At 22.9% G+C, this 23431-nt stretch overlaps 6 protein-coding genes across 6 annotated transcripts; 2 read left to right on the plus strand and 4 right to left on the minus strand. All coding sequences in view use genetic code 6, as the record gives it.

Annotated features, from left to right (window-relative positions):
- Positions 1 to 228: 228 nt before the first annotated feature.
- Positions 229 to 7573, minus strand: TTHERM_00035190 (hypothetical protein; the record flags this gene model as incomplete). The annotated part of the gene is made up of 13 exons (XM_971926.2): positions 229 to 670; positions 968 to 1097; positions 1158 to 1535; positions 1617 to 1880; positions 1945 to 2049; positions 2102 to 2246; positions 2692 to 2910; positions 2964 to 3815; positions 3875 to 4504; positions 4849 to 6635; positions 6969 to 7125; positions 7263 to 7350; positions 7446 to 7573. The coding sequence occupies 13 exons, from the start codon at positions 7571 to 7573 to the stop codon at positions 229 to 231; spliced, it is 5325 nt and encodes a 1774-aa protein (XP_977019.2).
- Positions 7574 to 9434: 1861 nt separating this feature from the next.
- On the plus strand, positions 9435 to 12308 carry TTHERM_00035200 (hypothetical protein; the record flags this gene model as incomplete). The annotated part of the gene is made up of 2 exons (XM_971927.1): positions 9435 to 9794; positions 10239 to 12308. 2 exons carry the CDS (start codon positions 9435 to 9437, stop codon positions 12306 to 12308), a joined length of 2430 nt encoding a protein of 809 aa, XP_977020.1.
- Positions 12309 to 13161: 853 nt separating this feature from the next.
- On the minus strand, positions 13162 to 13902 carry TTHERM_000035219 (transmembrane protein, putative; the record flags this gene model as incomplete). The annotated part of the gene is made up of 1 exon (XM_012797124.1): positions 13162 to 13902. One exon carries the CDS (start codon positions 13900 to 13902, stop codon positions 13162 to 13164), a length of 741 nt encoding a protein of 246 aa, XP_012652578.1.
- Positions 13903 to 19904: 6002 nt separating this feature from the next.
- Positions 19905 to 20639, plus strand: TTHERM_00035220 (hypothetical protein; the record flags this gene model as incomplete). The annotated part of the gene is made up of 1 exon (XM_971929.1): positions 19905 to 20639. One exon carries the CDS (start codon positions 19905 to 19907, stop codon positions 20637 to 20639), a length of 735 nt encoding a protein of 244 aa, XP_977022.1.
- Positions 20640 to 20876: 237 nt separating this feature from the next.
- On the minus strand, positions 20877 to 21284 carry TTHERM_000035237 (transmembrane protein, putative; the record flags this gene model as incomplete). The annotated part of the gene is made up of 1 exon (XM_012797125.1): positions 20877 to 21284. The coding sequence occupies one exon, from the start codon at positions 21282 to 21284 to the stop codon at positions 20877 to 20879; it is 408 nt and encodes a 135-aa protein (XP_012652579.1).
- Positions 21285 to 22313: 1029 nt separating this feature from the next.
- On the minus strand, positions 22314 to 22772 carry TTHERM_000035238 (hypothetical protein; the record flags this gene model as incomplete). Its single annotated transcript, XM_012797126.1, has 1 exon — positions 22314 to 22772. The coding sequence occupies one exon, from the start codon at positions 22770 to 22772 to the stop codon at positions 22314 to 22316; it is 459 nt and encodes a 152-aa protein (XP_012652580.1).
- Positions 22773 to 23431: the final 659 nt, after the last annotated feature.

The raw sequence follows: 23431 nt of genomic DNA on the forward strand, positions 1-23431 counted from the left end.
TGAATATTTTTAGTAGTTTTTCAAGATAAATTAGAAATGTTTTTATAGTATTGGTTGTAGACTAGTAAAATATATATATAAATATTTGTTAAAATAAAAGGAAAATATTACATGAAAAAAGATAAATATAAATATTTTAAATCTATAAAAATAATAAGTCATCTATATTAATATAAAACACTATTTATAAAATAATTAAAAATAAATATCATCATATATATATTCACATCATTAATCGCTGCGGAAAATTAGAGAAAAAGTTTGTATTATATACTCCAAAACACAGTTTTGCAATTCATCAACAGGTTAATCTATAAGACTAACTTAAAAGATTGCTTAGCCATTTGGACCAATAGAAACTTTCATCAAAAAACGGGTATTTGATGCTCTTAATGAGAAACAACCTCCTACCTTTGTTTCATTAAGTCCTAGTAGGTAATCTTATTACTTTGCTTCGTTGATTTCCATAAAATTCTTAAAGTAATTTAAGAAATCATATGAGCTCTTTGCAACTTTTTCTTCTAAATAAATCTCCTCTGACCTATACATTTAATCTTTTGAATTTCCCCATAAATACTTGAAAGTAGAAATATCAATAACTTTTGGTTCAAAGAACTTATTTATACTATTTGGTATTGCTAATGTATATCTTCTATTCTAATGTTTGAATCTATTAATATTCGATTATTAAAATTAATCAATAATATAAAAAATAAAACAAATATTTTTCAGCTTATCAAAATATTTTTATTTAAGTATATTTATTTGTTATGTAATTAAATTAACTAACTTTACAAAGTAAAAAATAGTTTTTTTGAAATTATAAAATTATTGAGGAAATTAAATAAATTTTAAAAGGGAATTAAATAAATTATAAAAATGAAATAAAAAAACTAGAAATGCCATGTTGATTTTAAAGACAAATCAAGTTTTTAAAACGGCAAAGCAATTAATTATTTAGCTTTACCTATAGGAAAAATCTAATTATATAATTTCAAAAGGAATTTCATTGATTCCAATAAGCAGTCTTTGAGATTTTTAAACTCCTGGCAAGATTTCAGTATCAAGCTCTTAAGGCTCTAATTCAAGTGTATTTGCTTTTATTTATAAAATAAAGTTAATTAACTTAGAATATACTTGGAGTTGAAAATAAATACTCTTTCCTGGGTTATAGTAAACTTATAAATCAGCAATAACATCTTCTGTTCTATTGGTGAAGTATAAAATTATTTCTAAGATATCAGCTCTATCATTTACCATTAGTCTACTTATAAGTCCAATTTGAATTTCTTCATTTTAAAATAAAGGGAAATTCTCCTTCAAGCAACCTCTTTTGAATCTGTACATAACTTGATGATTGTTAGGTAAGTAGCTAAACAGATTGTAATCATTTCTAACAAGTTTTCCTTTTATAATCTTAGGAGCTTTATTTTCATAATACTGAATAGGGTTTTAGAAAGGGAATATCAATGCAGCACTTTCAGGATCTATTTGTCTCATATCTTATGCAAAGTTTACAGGTATGGTTTCAAAATCTATATTAATAAATATTTAATTAACTCTTATAAATATTTTGTATAAATATGCAAAAGATAATTAATGAACTAATTATTTACTGTCCTAAGCTTCGAAGTATCTTGGGGATACTTTATTCTAAATAGTTCCTTGATTGTTATTATAACTATTGAATTTATCATATGAAAAAGGCCTGTTTTTAGCATCTCTTGATTATGGAGATATGTATTGCTATCCTCTTTTTCCCATTTCTGAAAGTTTAACTTAATTTTACTATTGATGTATATTTTATCTTTGCTCACTGTCATATTTGAAGGCACTTAGCTATCTATTTTCCTTTCCATTTTGATCATCTAAGCAATCATCTTTAAGTAAAAATTTAAAAAATTTAAGAATATTGTAAATTGTAAAGCTAATTAAACTAATTACTTATACGTCTTGCATCGGATAACATACTATTTGTAGCCATATTATCTACATCTTTTTCAATAATTATTTCTTGTGGTTTTTAAGCATTAAACTTTTTAGGTTGAGCTAATAAATTGGAACAAACATTAAAAATTAATATTGATAAAATTTAAAATACTCTTTGTCATTTGTTATCCACCAACTACTTATTGTTCTTCTAAAGGCATTTGCTAATCTTAGTACTATTACATCTTACTTGCTTCGAGCATTAATTAATCTATCCTTGCATGTAATTGAGTGTTTATTTACTGAAGCTCTTCAATCTAAATTTTAAATCGTAAAACAATATACCATCAAATAAATAAATTCAAATTAATTTCAAATCCTAATCACTAAAATTTTTCATGAAATTGATTAAAAAGAATTTAAATTAATTTTAATAATTTTGATTATTTCTAAAACTATTTTATTAAATTATTCAATTGTTTGAGAGAATCAATAAATTTTTGCTATTCTTTTTATCTCAAATGAAAAAAGAATATTCAATCTTTTTAATTATTTTCATTATTATCAAATTATTTTTAAAAAATTTTATCTTTATTTTAACAAATTTTTGTAAACTTTTGAACAAATATCTTAATCAATATTATTGTTAAAAAATATTGAATTTTAGAAATAAATAAAATTAGATGAGACTTTGGTTAAAAATTATCTATTGAAAATAAATAAAATCTACAAAGTAACTCAAATATTTTATGAAAAATTTACCTAATCTAATAGTTATTTATCTGGCTGTTTTGCTTGCTCAAGATTATCTTATAAATCTTAGATTTATTGTGTTAAATTATTCTTTTGCTCCTGAAGCTAATGAATTTATTTATTTAAACTTTGTTATTCATTTTCTTATTTAGTTATTTAAATGGTTGCTTGAATAATTTAATCATTTAAGATGTTATTCTTCTCCCTAAATTCATCTAAATTCTTTTTCTAATTAATTTATTAAAAATTGAATGTCTATTCTCTTTTAAATATTATCTTACTTCTTAGGAAAGCTCTTTGTGGATATTAAAAAGCAATTCATTTTATTCTTAATTGAGCTTTATTTGCTTTTTTAAATCCTCTTAATGCTAATCTACTTAGAGTTTTAATTTAGAAATTTCGAACTCACTTTGTTTATTATCAGGAACTATTATTTCTTAATTAGCTTATTCTAGTTACTAAACTTTAACAGTGATGGCTGCCACTTTTGCTTTTTCTTCTCTAATTTATTTCTCACTATCAAATTATAACTCTTCAATCAACTTATTTTTTTAAAGCAATTCTCTTTACATTTAATTAATAATTTCTTCTTATTCATTTTAATCCACCTAATTATGAGTTGACTATTATTATTTTTCAGATAATAACTTCGCCATTTCTTCACTGTGGCTGTTTTTTTGCTAAACCAATTGATTCTACAGTTCGTTTACTTATCTCTATGCTTCTATGAGTTAAGCCTAGAGTTAATCGTTTATATCTTATATTTATTTAATATCTTTTTTAAATTTATTTAAATTTTCTAGGTGGAGATTTTTTTCATCTTACCATTTAGTTCTCATTTCAATATATTTATGATTATCGTTTGTTGTTTTAATTTCAGATTTCATTTCTTGAGTATTTAATTTATCATTTTCTAAACTCAATATTTTATCATTAAGAGTATCAATTTATTGCTCTTTTATATCCATTTCTTACTACAATAACTTATTTTAATCAAACAATTTTTTATTTTCATCACTTAATTTCTGAGTTTATTTTCTCAAATCTTTAATAACTGCTTCTTGCTCTTCTAGTTATTTTGAGCTTTTGCTATTTTGCTTTTCGATTCCTGATTAAATAAGATCAGTTTACTACTTTAAAAATAATAACAATAAATTTAGCTGGATTTAAAAAAATTATAAAAATGCTTTACTCTATAGTTAGCAAAGTCGTTCTTAACATGCTGATGCTCTTCAGAGAGATTGGAATATTACTGTGTTAGTTTTAAGTGATCATCATTCAATTTTCTCATTTTACCTTCTAATTGAGTCTTTTCTACTGTAATAAAAGATATCTCCTTTTCCAATTAACTTTATGTCTTAGAAAGCCTATCTGTAACACGTTCTTCTAATTTTGATTGTTTCATCTTTTCTGAGTCTAATTCTCTTTCAAGTTAAGAATTTTTTTATTTTATTTCTTTTAATTCGTTTTAAAGTTCAGCAATTTAACCCTCTAATTCCTATTTCTATTCATGTAATATTCTATATTTATCATTTGATAAACTTAAATCTGACTTCAAACTATTTATTTCATTTTCTAATATATTTATTTTCTCTAAATACTTATCTCCTTCTCTTACATTTCCTGACTCATAAAGCTAAATTTTCTGCTAATACTTTAAAATATCTTTTTCTAAATGATCATTTACTGTCTTTAACTCTATCATTTCTTTTGTCATTATCTTCATTGCATCTTTTTGGCTATTTATTTCTGCTTCTTTGCCAAATATGACTTTTTCAAGCTTTGTTTTCTCTTCTTTCTCTTTATTAATAGCTGCCTTGTGCTTTATTAAATTAAATTATATCAATTTAATATTACTCTATGATTTGGAGAAAAATAAAATTAGGTGTGCTCTGGTTAATATACCCTCTATGAAAAATATGAATTCATATAAATATTATAATTTTTGTTTTCGAAATCTAATAAATTTTTGACTTAATTTTCAACAAACAAAACTATCAAAAAATAAGTTTGACAAAAATTATTTTTATTTTGATTGAATAATTTTTTAAATAATCGAAGCACTTATTAATATTTATTTTAACAAATGATAAATTGTATTTAAATTCTAAATTTTTATTGAATATGATTCATATAATATTAGAAAAAATAAAGAAGGAATCTTACTTCATCGCGAGAAACTCCTTTTGAGATAATGGGTTTACTTTTGTTTGGATCAAAACGTGACATTGAACTAGATTTTTCTAAATCATAATTTGATCTTACAGATAAACGACTCTCTCTTAACTTGCTACGTTCTTAATCAGCCATTTAATTTAGGGCTGCTTAGAATTTACTATTTCTCATCTCAAATGAACTCTTAAGTCCACTTGAATTCAACTAACTATGGTATTTTTTGCTGGGTACATTTTGATTTGCATCTTACTTAATCCATGATGAATTTTTATTGCTTTTTTCAATATCTTCCACTTCTTCCTCTATTACAGAAGGCATTTTATTGTGACGATTTTGATAAATATTATAATCGTTAGTATTTTTAAATCCAGGATTACTCTGTCCTTAATTAGGCACACCTCTGTATATTCCATCGTCCTCTTCGTCATCATTAACATTCTCATTATTCATATAGCTGCTTTTTATTTGGCTTTATTACTATGGATTTCTAATCATACTGCTTTACTACTGTTACTACTACTTCATTTATTTTTCTTTTTCTTGTTAATTTTAAAGCTATCTCTATCTTTCAAGTTCTTCTTCCTTCTGCTTCATGAGCATTTGTTGTTGCTTTCTTTCTTATTCTTTTTGTCTTTCAAGCTCCTTTTATCTTTCTAACTCTTTTTGTTTTTCTATTTATCTTTGTGTTTCTTCCTCATGTTATTATTTGAGCAATTGCTACTGCTTTTCATACTCTAACTATTTCTGCAATTATTCCTATTCTTTTTATTTCTTCAACTATTATTATTATTTTTCTTATTCTTACTGTTCCTACAAAAGCTTTTGCTATTTCCATTTTGCCTCTTCTTCTTCTAATCTTTATCTTTCTTTTTCTTTCATTTCTAGCATTTGCTAATGTCTTTCATTTTACAATTCTTCTAGTTCTCTCTATTCCTACTCTAATCTCTATTTTTCCAATTATTACTCTCTAATCTTTTGTTCATCTATTTATTTCTAAGATTAACCCTTAATCTATCCAGTTGAAGGTGCTTACTAACTGGGAAGAGCCTCTCCCAAAAATCCTGTATAAGTTTATTCATACTAAACCAAAAAATAATTGACTAAATTATCTGCATTATTTGTCTTTTTATACTACTACAAACAGTCTATAACTTCTTAATCAACTATTGATATCATAGCTGCTTTGTTTTCAATTTCATCATCCCTTATATTACAATTATCGAACACCTTTTTAACATCTGTAAGCTTTTTTAAGAATTAGTCTATTTGCTAATCGTAATCTAGATGCTGAATGCAAGATTATCTAATTTATTCCAGCAGCTTTAAATTATCTTTGTATAGTTAATTATAATCATTTGCATTTAATCCTTTTATCTTTGTAGCCATAGATTCAGTTAAAGATGGTTAAGGAGTGCTACCTTTATTTGTCTAACTCTAATTTATCTGTGCCTTACTTCCTTTTAATCCTTACTAAGTTGTAGATGTCTAATTCATTGTATTTATGTTTTAATAATATTCTTCTTGGCTTAATCCGTTTTGAGAGGAGCCAACATAATTCTAGTCAATTAAAGCATTTTAAATGACTGTGATATCTTAAGTTTAGATTTTTTTATCTGTAGGAATAAAGCATTCTCCCTGCTTAAGTGTTTCAATTAACTACCTAAATTTAGACACTGATCTTTATTTATTTTATCTAACAGGATATACTTATGATAGAATTACACAGCACTCTAGCAGCATCCTGACAAAATTTTAGCTATTCTACTATTCAACTTGAGCTTTTAATAATAAAATATCATCAATAAATACATACACAAATATTTTAAATTATTTTGAACAAATCAAATGAAATAATCTAATTATTGATAAATTCCTAATTTAAAAATTTTTTAGATTAAAAAAGTATCTGTAAGAGACTAACTAAACAAATAAAAAAATTATTGCTCTTTCAATATTTTAACTGGACTAAACGCTTGTATTAGTAAATAATATAAAAGCGTACTAACTAATTAATACAACTAGTATCTATCTAAAATAATCTATTATCTTTCCCTAAAACTTATATTTGAAATGTCCAAAATTTATATATAAAGATCTATAATAAAATTTACTAGGATTGTTATTATTTAAGAACATTGTACCAAATGTATTGCTATCAAATCCAAATGTACTTTCTTAAGCTACTTCTGCAAAGTAATCCATTAATTCGTGTTCTTAAAAAGTTTCTATAAAAACAATATTTCCTTCTAATAAGCAAGACGTCACAAACTAAGTAATAAAATTAAAATTATTAAATGCTTAAAAGCCACTTAGTCTTTTCAGTTTAGAATAGAAAATCGAAGAGCAACTTTTCAATGAAAAACTTATTTTTTATTATTCTTAATCATATTGTAAAATTTATTTACTTTCAAAGAGTATAATCTTGAATGCAATCTCTCTTTTGAGTTAGCTATTATCTCGTAGCAAATGCTAATCATCTGAGTATTGATCTGCCTAAATTTTAATTATAAAAGAAGATTTTAGCATAAGAATGAATAGTTTTTAGCAGCCTTTTGATATTGTGTAATTAAATTTAAATTGTAATATACTAATTATTTTATGATATTAGCTTTTTAAACTCTTTTGTTGCTGAATATTTGATGGTCTTTCCATTAGCATCTTGCTATTCTATATGCTAAAGTATCAGCTTCAATTAACTCATATCAAGTCCACTCATAAAGCTTTTACGATTAAATCCTTACTGTTAATTATATTATTGATGCCTTTATTTCTCTTAAAAGCTTAAACTATATTTTATTTAATGATACTAATATTTTTCTTAATCAAATTTTCAATATCAAATATTTCTTTATTTATTTATTAATGAGTTCATCAATTAATTTTACAACTCAAATTCATGCATTCTTAACTATCTTTTTGTTTATGTAAATTTCAAAAAGTGTTTATAATTTAAAAATCTTTAATGAATAAATATAACTAGTTTCAATTGTTTAATCTCTTAATATTTAAAGATACACACAGATACAATCCTATATAAACCAGAAATATATATTATCGAATAGAATTATAATAATAAGTCTAATTTGTCTTATTTATTAAAATAAAAATCATTATTAACAAAAAAAATAAATAAATTGAAATTATATTTTTAATAATCATAATAAGGACAAAACTAAAATTAAAGTATTTTTTTTAAAATATTTTTTATTAATAAAATTTTACTATTTTTAGCTGTATTCGGTTCAATATATTTCAAGGAAAATGTAAATAAAATTGTAATAAGATTTATTTATACTTCAATTGAATATTTTAAAACTAATTTGACTAGTTTAAATACGTTAGCTAAAAAATCATCTTTAAACAAACTAGAATTACTTTTTTAAAATTTTTACTTCAGTATTTTTAAAATTAAATAATAATTTAAACATTATTAGTAATCTATCTATTTATTGATGTTATTCAAAGAATATTTAGATTTTTAAGTGTTTACCAAATTTAATAAAGAATTTTAATGAAATTTTTTTAATAGCTATTTTCAAAATATGCTAAAAAATCATCTTTAAACAAACTAGAATTACTTTTTTAAAATTTTTACTTCAGTATTTTTAAAATTAAATAATAATTTAAACATTATTAGTAATCTATCTATTTATTGATTTTATTCTAAGAATATTTAGATTTTTAAGTGTTTACCAAATTTAATAATGAATTTTAATGAAATTTTTTGAATAGCTACATTTCAAAATATTAAAAATTAAACCACAAATAAACTATTATTTAGATATTACCACTTAGATTATTTGATGATTAAAAGGTTAAATCAAAATGCTTAAAGAAGCAACTCAAATATTTTACAAAATATGATAAATACTTTATTTACACATTAATTTTAGAAACATCATAATGCAGATATTTTTCTTGGAAATAAATTTTAGTGAAAGTTATTCCTTGTATAAGGGACTTATAATTAAAATAATCTTTTTTTAATTTAGAAAAAGTATTAAATATATTGAAATTTTTCCTTGCTAATTGAGTTAGTTAATACTTAATGGCTTATAATTGAATAATTATTATTTATAATTTTAAATTATCATTTTAGTCCATAAATAATAAGTATGTATATTCTTATCAAATATTATTGTAATGCTAAATTATATTTTTGATTAGGGTTTATTTCTTTTAATTTAACTAATTTTTTTAATCCAACAAGCAAAAATTTTTCATGACTTTAAATAAGACTTATATTTTTTATTTATTCAGTCATCTAAAATAACATATTAGTACATTTTTAGATTGATGGTTTGATTTTCTCAATTTATTATGCAAATTTTAATTGATTTTTTAAGTAGGCAAAAGTGTAAAAAGAAAATAACAAAATAAAATACATAAATCTAAAATAAGTTATATTTAAATAGTTATTAAGGAGTTATTTATAGTTACTCATATTTATTCAAGCTAAAAAAAAATAGGATATTTATAGCATATATTGAGCAAGTTAATTCAAATAGGGTAGCTCAAAACTTTTTATAAAGTTATTTGTAATTATATTAAAAAAAAGAGATTAATTTGAGTAGAAAATGTCTAAGAAAGACGATTTGACAAGAGTTAGTGCAAAGGATGATGATCCTGTTAGAAAATTATGTGTACGATTTAATAAAGATTACATTCATACTAGAGATTTTAAAGATGCAGTAGCTTATTTGCAATTAAGAGGGAATGGATGTCCTAGGAAAGAAGCGATTCTATTTGCAGCAAAAAATAATTGTAGAGTTGATACCACAAAAATAATAGATGGGCCTAGAAATTACAGGACTCTTTAAGTATAGCAAGTACCAACATACATGGTTTCAGAAGGCTGGTTATATGGATAATAAGACTACTTCTTTGGGTCCTGTTTCCCATCCAGATACTCAGAAACATATTTAGATTATTAAATGGTAATCTAATTTCACTATTTTAAAATTTAATACCACATAATTTCTTCAGTAAAATACTTGGAAATATACTAAAGTTAACTCAAATCAAGCTTATACTTATAAAAAAGAGAAAAATATTTTTTTTTCAATTTACATTTTGAAATGATAATCTTAAGATAAGAAAAACGCTTATAAAAGTTTGCTATTACAGAAAATCAATTTTAGAAAATTGTCATAAAGTATTCAGAAAAACAAATATATTCTAATAAACTAAATACATATTTTTTAATTAAAATATTTTAATTAGCGAATTAAAATAAACAGAATGAATGAATGAATAAATAAAAGCTGATACTTTTAAAAATAAAATTTTTTTTTATTTTAAATATTTTGTTTAAAGTTTTAGCTTTAAAAATTTTGTAATATTTTTACAAATTTAAAAAAATAAATCTATGTAATAAAAAGAATAATAAACTCGAAGAAAATTTTGATGAATAGGAGGTAAAAATGAGGAAGGAGTATAAGGAAATGATACATCGTATGAAGAATTATGTAAAATAAGTCAATCAAAAATATAACTTTAGTAATGAATAAGGAGAATAGCTGATAGATATGGTAAAAAAGATTGTAAAAGGAATGAAGAGCGAACTAGAAAATAGATAATATTTTGTTATGAATAATATCCGCTACTATGACGCTGCAGAAGCGATTATGAAAAAGAGAATGCTAAGTGAGGAGGATAAAAATATTTTAATAGAAAAGCTGAATGTTTTTAATAATTACGAAAACGAAGAAGACCTATAATAAGTGCAAATTATTAAAGTTAATGATGATGAACAAAATGAAGATAACAGCCCTATGAAAAATCCATTTTTTGTTGGCATGTTCAATAATTAGACTTAGAAAGCTGCTACTACTTCTTAATAAAAACAAAAATTTTATTCAAATGGACAAAGCCAAAACAATAATACTAACATTTCATATGCTCACTAGCTAAAGAATTTAGAGTGTGCTACTAATCTACTAGAAGAATTTGAGAAAGGAGAAGGAGAAGATATGCCAAATGGGCCTCAAGGTAAATTTGATCGAAGCTATGCTAATTAAAAAAAGAAGAGACAAGAATAAATGAAATAAAATTTGCACTTAGTTCGTGCAGAGAATTAAGCTGGTTTAGAAGGTCAGTTCAATTAATAAAAGTATTTCTACTCAAAATAAGAAAATACTTTCATAAATTTAAGGAAAGAATAAAAGGTGAAAGATGATTTGTAAAACGCCGTATTTGACATCTATAAACCTAACTATGAAGACGGCTATTACAGATATATTGATAACATCAGCATGCTTAACTAGTATGTAAGTTAACCAAAGGACTCTAAATATAATTCATAAGATTATGGTAATATAAATTAAAGCACTGAAGATAATCACTAAGAAAAAGATCAGCTGATTGACATGGATGTTATAAGGCTGATGAAAGAAAAATAAGATATTTACCAAAAAAATTTTAGGGAAAAGATATCTTCGTAAGCAGTACTGCACAGGCTAAAGAACTAAAGGCAAAATTAAACACAAGTTCACTTTAGATAGACATAGAGCAGCAGTACGAGAAGCAGAGAGAGAGAAAAGAAAACAAATTTCAATGTTATTAATCCATTTAGCTAAACAAATTAATTCAAAAACAACACATCCGGATTACATAATTCCATTTTTGGCTTAAAAAAGCATTCTAGCAATCTATCTCTTATGAATTTAAGTGCAAGCAAATTAAAGTATTCAAATAGTACCAATCATTTGTTAAATAAATTCACAACAACTCCTTCAACAACAATAGCCACTTCTAATAATCTTCACTACAAATAGCAGCCTCCACAATCTTCTGTCCAGGCAGCAAGTTCTTCAAATTAGTTAAACCAAAATAAAAGATATGGTCTTGAAAAATAAAGTAGCAAAATATCACCTTTAAGTCAGGGAATTTAGGATTAAAAACCAAAAAGCCGAAGATTGATTTTGAGAAATTTTAATAATGAAGAGTAGCAATCTCAAATGAAGAAAGAAATATTACCAAACAGAACTGTAACTTGGAGCGTAGGTGGAGAGTAGCAAAATTAATTCTAGTAAGGATCAAATAGCTAATCTATGTTATAGTAATCTGATGTGCTATAAGATCATACTGCCGCCTACAATAAACGTAAGTAAGATGATATTAGCCAAAGAAGCAACTCTCAGTCTTTAGTTTCTAATATAAGAAATACTTCTTCGATTAATGTCAGTCCTCTGTAAAACTCACCGGCAAATAAATTGGCTTAATAATACTATTACTAAGGTGCAAACAATAAAGCAGAAAAAAATCGTTTAACACAGAAAGAATAGCTTTTTTAATCTGTGGGAAATCACTAGAAAAAAATTTCAGTAATAAATGAATCTGGATTTGCTTCGAATACTATTTAGTCGACTAATATTAGTTCAAAAGCTGGAGTAGCAACTAATTTTAATATTGATTTTACCCCAAAGTCTCTTAATGTTTTTAAGTAATGAGTAGGTATTTGGATGATGTAGCTTTTTTGTAAATAAAAATTAATAGAACCAGCCTACCAACCAGCCTACCCCTAATTTAATTATATATATATTTTTATTTTTTATTTTTCATATTCGTATGTTAAATTATCTTGAAAGACATATAAAGCGTGTACACTCTTTATATTTATGAGTATTTTTAAAAAAGTTAATTCCTAAAAATAGCAAAAAGAAGTTATTAATAAATTATTTAAAAGCTTTATTTTAAAATGCAGCAATCAAATTAAAATTTATTTTATTGAAATTATATTTTTTTTATAAAATTAATACCGAGTATGAATATTTATTTATACCTGCTTTTATTTGAAAAAATACAATATAAAAAAATAAACTTTTTAGATAAATATCAAAAAGAATATCGTTAATTGTTTTTATTGACTTCTTAAAACAAGTTAAAATTCTTGAAATTCAAATATTAAGAAATTATTTTTTGTTTAGGTGAGAGCATAAGATTTTTTAATTTGGATTTCTAAGGTTAAATGCTTGAATATATATATAGTTTTATCACTAATTTAAACTTATTTAAAAAACAGAAATTAATAATATGTTTCTTGTAGACAGACCAAATCATGAGATTCAATTTTTGTTTTTATTGATTTCATGAAGCAAATTAAAACTCTTCAAATTCAAATATTATGAAATTATAATTTGATTAGGTGAGAACTTCAGATTTTTTAATTTTAATTTCTATGATTAAATGCTTGAATGTATAGTTAGTTATATTGCATTTATACTAAGAGTCTAAGCTGTGAACTTATTTAAAAAACAGAAATTAAAAATATGTTTCTATCAGTGATAATGATATTTGATTTGCTCAGTAATTACCATCCTAAGAAGATTGGAAATATTTAAATATTTCAAATCTGAAATAATAAAAAAATGCTAAATGGTTTGAAATTTTAGCTAGAACTTATTTAATCTATAAATAGAGATAGAAAATATACAAAAATTAGCTTAAAAGGTTGAATGTAATAAATTACAAAAAATATGAATTTGTTTTCGAAAATGTAAACTAAATTTTTCTGTGATTTTTTTCTAATTAAAGTATCGGTTTTAATAGAGAGAATGAGTGCAAAATTAAACGCCTAAATAGAATTCTTTTACTTGTTTCTAAAAATAAATAACAAAGTTAGATTGACTGACTGACTGGCAATAGCTTTACTATGCTTTGGTTCTATTTAGTAATTTAAAATAATGATAATTTTGAAATACCAAACAATAAAACTATATCACAAAATATATTTTAAGTTAAGATTTGATGAACTATTTATTTCGGATCTAAAATAAATAAATAAAAATAAATAAATGTATATTACTAAAACTTGTAGCTAGTAAAGGATATATTTTTCGATTAGTAGCTATGTTAAGTAAAGAAATTATTTTTTAAAGTAAGCTAATTCTATTTAAAGAGATAAAATTTAGTTAAATTAATGCCAACGATAAAGTGAATAATTTAAATAATCACAATGTGATGGAAGTATTTTCCTAAATTTTTTATTTTCAATTAAAACACTTTGAAGGAAATTATTAGAATAGAAAATTTAAGATTACACATTGTATAGAAAATAACCTTTGAAAAATTATTTGAAATAGCTGAATATATTAGTTAGTTTTTTTATTTCTTTCTTTCTTTGTTTTTTTTTTGTTTATGTTATTTAATTTGCTATGATAGAAGTGATAAAATCATAAGCTAAATTTTTTACATTATAAATATTGAAATTATTTGTTATGCTTGTCTATTTATTTATTAAACTGATGTAATTAAATTAACACTAAAAATTTGAAAATAAGTAAGGAAAAATATTTAATTTACAGTTCTACAAATTATATGATTTCTTATCATCTTTTTGTAAATTTTTAGTAAAAAAACAAGATAAAATAATTTGATTAATCAGTTTTTCATTTATTGGCAATTTAAACAAAAGTCGTTACAACTAAGCGCAGCTTAATAGTTTAAAGTACACTTTATTTTATCACATTATTATTGTATTTTTTTTTAATTAGAAATATTGTCTATTTCCTATCAAAAAATTATATTTTTATTTTTTAGTCTATTTATCCCCTATTATTTAAGAAGGATTAATTTTTGAATTTATTAGGTTACAACATTGAAATTGTTAATCAATCTTTATATTTTAAATTGTATTTTGTTATATTACATCCGAAAAAGCTTGAAGAATCTTACTTAAATATAAACTGATGTAGGTAGGATAGTATAGAACCTATCCAATTTTTTTTCAAAGAATAGCTAATTCAATTATAAATAAATTCATAAAATGAAGCAAAATAATCATTTTTAAGTATCCAAAAATTTATCAAATATAAAAGTAATACCATAATTTAGAGTCTAAATTGAAAAAAAATACTTGTTACAGTGAGGATAATATAAAATTTAAAAATTTTGAATTTTCTAAAACACCTAACAAATAAAGAAGATTAATAGAGAAATCAGTATTGAAAAGAATCATTGTAACTATTTGTGTTAGAGTCTATTTTATGATTGAGATGAGTGGAAGTTAATTTAATATGAATGCATGTAAATTATGTATTGTTCGTGAGATTAATTAAAAAGAAGAAAGACATCATAATTGTTACATGATGAAAAAGATAGCAATTTTTTAATCAATTCACTTTTATTACTGAGTAATCAATTTAGAAGGAATTCGTTTGAGTTTGCTTGATAAAGAAACAAATTAACAATGAATGGAAATAAACAAATAGAAGTATTTAAAGAAATAAATGTATTAATCTATTTCAAGCAATTTATTTTGCAAAAATAATTCTACCTATAATTTTTATTGATAAACTGACTTTCTTTCCCATTAAATTTCATTATTTAATTTATTTAATTCAGCTTTAGAGATCGATTCGAGATTCTAATTATCATACATTTTACTTATCTCAAGCAAGGAAATTTCTATTTTATATCTTTTCAAAATAAGTAACATTGGAATTGAATATTTGGTGCTTTATTTTATATTAAAATTATAGATTGATTTTTGCAGACATAACTTTAACACCTCTAATATTTGAGCAATATCCTTTAAGAGTTTGATCCTTAAGGTCTTATAATCAACAAACTTATTCAATTGTAAAACGAATTGCTGCTACAAATTTAAATTAAAATTAGCTATGTTCCTTCCTTCCATTTTACACTTAATCCTAACTCCAACCAAATCAAATAAAACTCAAAATATTTAGGCGAAATATAAAAATACTATTAATTACTTTATTTTGAAATTAATACCATTCTTACCAAATATGATGCTAAAAATATAGATGAAATTAAGCAAGCAAGATTAAATATATTACTCTATATAAAATTTAGATTAATTTGAAACAATGTTTAATTGCATAGTTTATTTAGAATAGTCTTTGCTATTATTTCTATTAGCAATATTATAAATTTATTGTTCTACAAAAAATAAGCTTCTATAAACCCAGTGAATAGATAAATAAAAATTTATATTTATAATTTATTTTCATATTAATTATATGAATAAGTCCTTCTCTAAATCTGCTATTAAATGTAACATTTACTTTCTTATCTGTAACTTAAGTATTTTGTTTCCTCGACTCAAAAAACTTTTTCATTTTAAAGATGCATTAACAGAGATAAAGAAGAATATATTTAATAACAGATTTTTAGGATAAAATTGTAAATTTTTTATAAATAGGAAACATTTGCTTTATACAATAAAATGCTTGCACATTGCTTATATTGAATCATTATTTCGTTTATTCTTTGATAGATTAAGAAAAACCAAATCTAAGGATAAATAATTAATTTTGATTTGGAAAAAAGTACAAAGATATTTATTACAGCTTTACTTCAAGCAAGTGTTCAAAATTAAGAAGCTAGAAACAAAATTCTAAATTTTTTTATAAATAAAAATAAAAGAAAAGCAATAATCAATTTAATACCTTACAAACGAATTGGATATTTTTTAAATTTGGAGTAATATTTATTGTTTTGAAAATCTAAATATCATGCTATAAATCAGTAAATAAAATGCAGCTGGGTATGTTTTGATTTATAAGCGGGAATTTGTATTTTTGTATTTTATTTGTTTGCATTCTTAAAAAGAGGGTATTTATTTTTAATATCTGATCAATTATTAAAAAATTAAGATAAGATCTTTATTATTTAAGTTTTGTTATTTTCGTTCGATTCAAGCAACGTCTATGAATGAAGATAATTTTTTATTACAATAAGATACTTTTATCAATCAATTTTTTTAATTGATTTCAAAATAATTTTTAATTTGATCATTTTTACAGCTGAAAGAATAGATCTATTTTAAGACATTTTGGTTAGAGTCTTCATGCTATGCTACTTGCTTAAAATAAAATGGCTTTTAGCACTTTTTAGAAAAATTTTTTTCTTTATTTATCACAAAAAGCAAAAAACTCCAAAAGATTCTAAATAAATGATAACAAATACTTTTTAGCCTTTTGAATTTAGATTATTTATACTTTGTTATAACTTTATTTTAGTGTGATTATTATATTATCTTTTTATTTTTGTAAGTGTGACTTTTTATGAAATTGCGTTATTTTTATAATTTATGTTTAAGGATGATTGATTAATTGCAAGAATTTCAATAGCTTAAATAAGCAAAATCAATTTTTTTTTTATAATCAACTATAATAGAATAGTTCATTTATATGTTGTATCCAAAAAATTAATATTTTGCAAAAATAAAACGCTTTTGAAATATTATATAATGAAAATATTTCCTTCATTATTGCAAATGCTTTGATTTAAAAAGTCTACCTTCTTTTTAAGAAGGAAGATATTTAATATCTCGTTTGAAATAGAATTGATTTATAATTCAACAATACCAAACAAAGGGGTTAGCTATTTTTGTTATTTCAGATATCTTATTTTGATATTTTCAAAGAGTAATTCACGCAGATTTTGCTTCACCTTTTTCACTTTATAATTTGCAGAAATATTATTGAAATCAGGATAAAAAAATCACATTACACTAGTTTATAAATTTATTCTCGTTTTCTCAAAAATTTCTAGGTAAATACTTGTAAGCAGTTGATGATTTAATTTTGGAAAGTATTTATGTTATATTTAAGCTCCTTAATTTCACCAAGTAAGCGAACACAATTATTTTTTAAATCAAATTATACTGCATGATTTTTAGAGTAAAATCACCTAATGATAATTATTTGTCTAAATAGAATAAAGCTGATTCTTGGCCTAAAGGGCTTATCTTATTTTAAGCTTTTTGAATATTTTTAAGAAGGAGTTACATTATTTGCATTATTATTTGCATAGAGTATTTATAATGATTTAAATTAATTATTTATATAAAAAATCAAAAATAAATGATTCTACAAGAGACTGCAGATAATTATTCTACCTTTCTGATTGAATGACTCAATTCAAAAATATTACAATGTAATTTAAACAATTGATTGGATTTGAACTGGCTTAGACTCAATTTAAGATGACACGAATCTCTTTTTGAAATGAAAGAAAAGAATCAAAAGGGAATTTTTCTTTTGGTTTTTTGTTAATTTTTTCAAGGTAAATAAACAATAATAATAACAAATAAAAATCAGTGTAACTCTTTATATTCTGTTGTAAATAATCCTCTATCAAATACTTACATTGTGTAATTGTACTTAATGTCTATATCTACAAATCATGATTCCACAATTTATTATCCTTAATATGTTCATATATTTATAGTTTACACAACATAAATTAAATAAAGTTAATTGACTAATACTTTTCCTCAAACTAAGATATTAACAGAAATAAAAAGCTAAACATTAAATTTGCTTTATATGATAATATTTACGTGTGAGTTTTAGCATTCTATAAAGATAACGATAAACACTTTGAATGATATAGAAAAAATTATTTATTAAATAATAATGAATATTTAGAGATAATTTAATAATAAATAAATGTTTTTCTACTAAAAGTTAAGTGATTTTTTATAATTGAAACAAGTAAGTAAATAAATTAATAAATAAATAAATACATTTTTCAAAGCATTTTATGTTAGTTATTTTGGAAAATTGACCTTTATTTTGAAAAATATGCATTTTAAATGGAATCTATGATCATTAAAATAGCTATTTTACATAATAGAACGAAAATTTATTAATATCCTTAGATTATTTCATGAAGATTTTGCTAACTTAATAAAAATCTTAACATTATGATGCTAAATTATTAGTGAATTTTTTAAATTAGTGAAAAGTGATCGATCACCTCATAAATAAAAATCCTTTTCTTAAAAAAACATCAAAAAATTAAATATAACATGTATAACGCATAATTTACTATGCTACTACTCAGCAAACTGATTTTTGCTCCTTTCATCACTGTTGATGATAATAAATTTTTAAATATGAAATATGGAGAATCTGCTTTTTATTTATATTCTTTTATTTTGAAGGTGAGTAGAAGAATTTAAATAAACTGGTAAAATATTTAGGATATTCCTTTTTACATAAAAAAATAAGAATATTTAGGTAAATAAAGTTCTCAAAACTTCTCCGTCTTATTTTTTATTATGTATGTATGTATAATATAATTAAGTGATTAGGTTAATGTATTTTTTTCTAAATGATTTTGTGGTGATAAAAATGTGAGAGAGAAACCTAAAATGAATGAATCATCGAATTAATTAAAGAATCAAAAAGAAAAAAAACTTTAATTAAAAGTGTTTCTTGGATTTGAGATAACTAATAGAGAGAAAATTATGATTTTTTATTTTCAGAAAAAACAGCGTTAATAATTGATTGTAATTAATTTAATTAATAGTTCAAATATTAAAAACAGGGTAGGTTGAAATTTTTCTGTAATTAAATTTTTTCTTCCTACCCTTTAATTTAATCTTGTTCATTGTGTAATATATATAAATATATTTATATTTTTATTAATTTTTAATGATAATATTAACAATGCCATTTATTCAATTTGCATTAGCACAACATAAAACAAAATGCACTTAGAACTATTTAAATGAGCGTTAAATTCTTTAAGTAATAATTGTAATCAAAATTCCTAAATATAGACTTTTTTCAGGATGGTTGGCATCACTTCTTATCAATTCTTGAATGCGCAAGATAAAGATCATTTATACAAATGTAATGCAAAATTAGTTAGATAAAACCAAAGATTTAATTAATTTTAATGTAAAGGATTTGTTATTTGGTTAGTGAATTTCTTTCTTTTTGCCTTTATACTTTTTTCTTTCTATCTCAACTTTACTGATACTGCTTTCACTTAACCCAAAAAGATCTTGATTCATCAAAACCCCTAAATCAAACAATAAAAAAATATATAATAAAAAAATAATTAAATTAATTCAACTCATCCCACTTTTCCTAATAAAAAAAAGAAGTAAATTTCTAATTTACAAAATAACATATCGTAAATACCTAACTAAAACTGTTTGTTTGTTGCTTAAATCAATAAACGAAAAAAAAAAAAATTAACAAAAATATCATCAAAACTATCAACTTCGATCCTTTGTGACTTAATACAAACTTAAGCAATAACACACATAAGTACTGTCTAAAATGTCTGAAATGATAATTGATTCCCCTACTATTGATAGCAGACCTCTATAAACTGCCCGTAGATTCAATAAAATTCAAAAAAAGAAGAGCAATATCTGTTCTTTGTCTTCACTTTCTCTTTCATCTACTTCAACATGTATTTCAGGTTCAAACAAAATTAAGATGGCTTTATTAAACTAACTCAAAAATTAACATTCCTTAAGCGACTTAAATATTAATTTCGATAACGCTTACGATTTCATTGAAGAATCTACTGATTTAATCCCTTGCATAGAGGAGCAGGAATATAATCCCTCTCATAGTGTTTATTCAGCTACTTCTTGCATGGAAGAAGAAGATTCTGTCTGTGATTTGAAGATGAGAAACATCAATGAAATGGATAATTTAATGGTTAATTCTAACAACTCTATGCTTATGAGCACAAGTACAGCTTCTCATGTTTCCTAAGATATGATGATGAGTAGCAGCACTTGCATGACAGCTGTTAAATCAAATAAAAAGCTTCGTCTCTTGACAGCTTTCACTCGCACTAATTTCCTCATGGATGAAGAATTAGACGACTATTTTTTATAACTTGAAAACAAAATAAATCAATGGTTAGACGAATAAGGTGTCTAACAAGTTGAGCCTAACTCAACTAAAATGAGTAACTCTTCTAAAGTGAGTATCAGTAGCCCCTTCAGTAATTCTACACTTATCTAAAGAAGAAAGTTGCGCAACTTATCAATGCTTTGAAAATTTTAATTAAAATGTAAATAATTTTGAATACATCTAGTCTATAAACTAATAAATAGACCAAACAAAAACAAATACACATATAAATAAATAAATACATGCATACCATATACATCAAAACAAAGATATTAATAATTTAATTTTCCCAACTATTTTCGGTTAATAACTTAAAATTTAAAAAAACAAATAATAAATATCCTCTCGTTGATAAATAAGTTATCAAGAAATTTCTTTATTTCATAAATTAACTTAAATTTGATCCTTACAATTGCTTCTCTCTGACTCTCTTTATTTCTCAGCACATTAATTAAATTCTTGAGTTTAAATAAATTAAGAATATAAAATCTAACAAAAAAACTCTAATGAACTAACTCCTGAAAATTAACATTTAAATTTTGTACCTGCCTAGATCGTTATAGAAATAAAGGAAAAAAGTAAACAAATGAATAATTGCTTCTAAATATCAATCTATCTACTGAAAAAAATTTAATACATCGTTCTAATAATAAATTAAAAATGATTTATCATTCGAGTAGTAAGTAAATGTAATAAAATCAGCCAGAAATAACTTTTGTAAAAACAAGATATTAATTTAAAAAACAATTAAATGATCTAAAGAAGCGAGCATAAGTAAGTATCTGTCATTCGATCAAATCATAAATCAATCAATCATTAATAAATTTAATAAAATTCTCTTTAATCTTAAAATATTTAACAAATTAAAAATCAATCAATATTATATTATCCTCACCTCTTTAACTTAATTATTTCATAACTCTTTCAATTGTCTCAAAGATCCTAGTCCCTTTGATCCTTAATTCACTCACTCAGTCACTCATTCATAAAAACAAACAATTTTCATAATAATTTCTCCTCTTTAAATTAAAATTATATTAATCTTAATTCTTCTTATTCTTCATTTATTATATATCACTCAAATCTTTATTTACTTATTTGTTTATTACTCTAAAATATTCACTCTAATTATCAATTTACCTTAAAAAAAGTTAAAATTTATTGCTCCCTAATTTAACAAATAATGCTTTCATGCTATAAAATTAAGATAAAACCAACTTTACTTATTTTTCCTAATCATATATAGAAAACTGATAATATATTTTTTTGTGTATTTTATACCATCCGACCGACTTTAACTTCCAAATTTAAATTCATAATACATCATCAAATAAAAAAAATTCAAAATAACATCTAGTAAGAAAACAAACGTTTATTGAATTACCTTGTTTAAGAATATAATAAATTACAAATATTTCTAAAAATCTGATTTTTATTTGTATTAACTCATATTAAGAGTTTTTGTGTCTGTCTGTCTATCTTAGACCGACCAAACTTTTTTACTATTAATTAACATTATTTTCCTTAAAAAATATTATACTTAAAAAACTATGATTTATTACATCAGTATTTTTTATTTGTATTTTTATTGCTTTTCTAAAACAAAAATGATGCAATAATTCATGAAACTTCCTGTGAGGGAATTAGAAGTAGAATCTTCACTTAAATTATTTTAGTTTTATGACCAAACTAATTTATTCGAAAGAAAATAGAATAGTTAGTTATTTCCTTAGTTAGAACCTAAAAATTTGAATTTGATGATAAATTTGATTAAAAACTTTGCCTTTTTCTCCATATAAATTTTTAAAAAGTGAATATTCACATGAAAATAAAAAGTCCCACATTAATTTTTTTTTTTTAGTAATTATAAAATGTCACCCACTTGAATAATCTAACTTAACGAGGCCTTATTATTTATTTATTTGTGTATTTCTGTATTAAATAACTTTTAATTGATTTATAAGTTATATTAATTTGAATCCTTTTCAAAACAGTAAGTGTTAATTAACTATAAAAATTAATAAAGTAAAATAACTTACATAATAGTAATCTATCTACTTTACTAAAATTAATTTAAGTTAAATTTTGTTTAAATTACAGTGATCTCCTTGTAAACACCTTTTACCTCAAAATATTCTATACCAGATATTCAATAAATTACTTCGATGGATCTAACCTTAGCATTAATTTGACTTAAAATATAGATTAATTTAAAAAGACACTAACTAAGCATAACTATACTATACCTTGAGAAGAAAAAAAAATTATCAACTTCATTGCTTCATTTATTGTTAATTAGAAATATATCAGATTTCCTTCATATGATCTATTGTTACAGTTTTTTAGATAAATAGACGCATAATTTGAACGAAAGATTAAATTTTTTAATTGGCTATAAAAAAAATTAGCTTTTGTTAATTTTATATTATTTAAGTTAATTTAGGAATTTTTTACTCTTAGATTAAATTATTTGCAATCAAATTTTTATATCTGAATTTATAGCATGTTGATAAAATGATTTATGAAAGCAAATGCAATAAAAAAAATGTAAAATTCTTAAATGTATTTGATTTTAATTCAACAGAAAGGAATAATAAAATTTAAAAACAAAAATTTTATCGAAAAGTTATAAACAAATAAATACTGAATGGATTTTACCTAATTTATTTGCAAGTATACTTGCTAGCTTTCAATTATAAGTGAGATCATTCATAAAAAGCTTTCAATAAATTCTTCGTGTTAATTATTTGAGAACTATCAAATCAAATTGCAATTAATTTCAACTGGACTATTCAGTCTCCAATAAGCATAATAAGCATGGGAATGCTAGAATTTTTTTTATAATTTTTAGATGGCTAAGTGATAACTGTCACGCTTAATTGTTTACTGGAATAAAAATAAATCATATTTACATGTTTTTTCTCTTTAATTTAATT

Source organism: Tetrahymena thermophila, assembly GCF_000189635.1.
Source record: "Tetrahymena thermophila SB210 genomic scaffold scf_8254667, whole genome shotgun sequence".
Lineage (NCBI taxonomy): Eukaryota > Ciliophora > Oligohymenophorea > Hymenostomatida > Tetrahymenidae > Tetrahymena > Tetrahymena thermophila.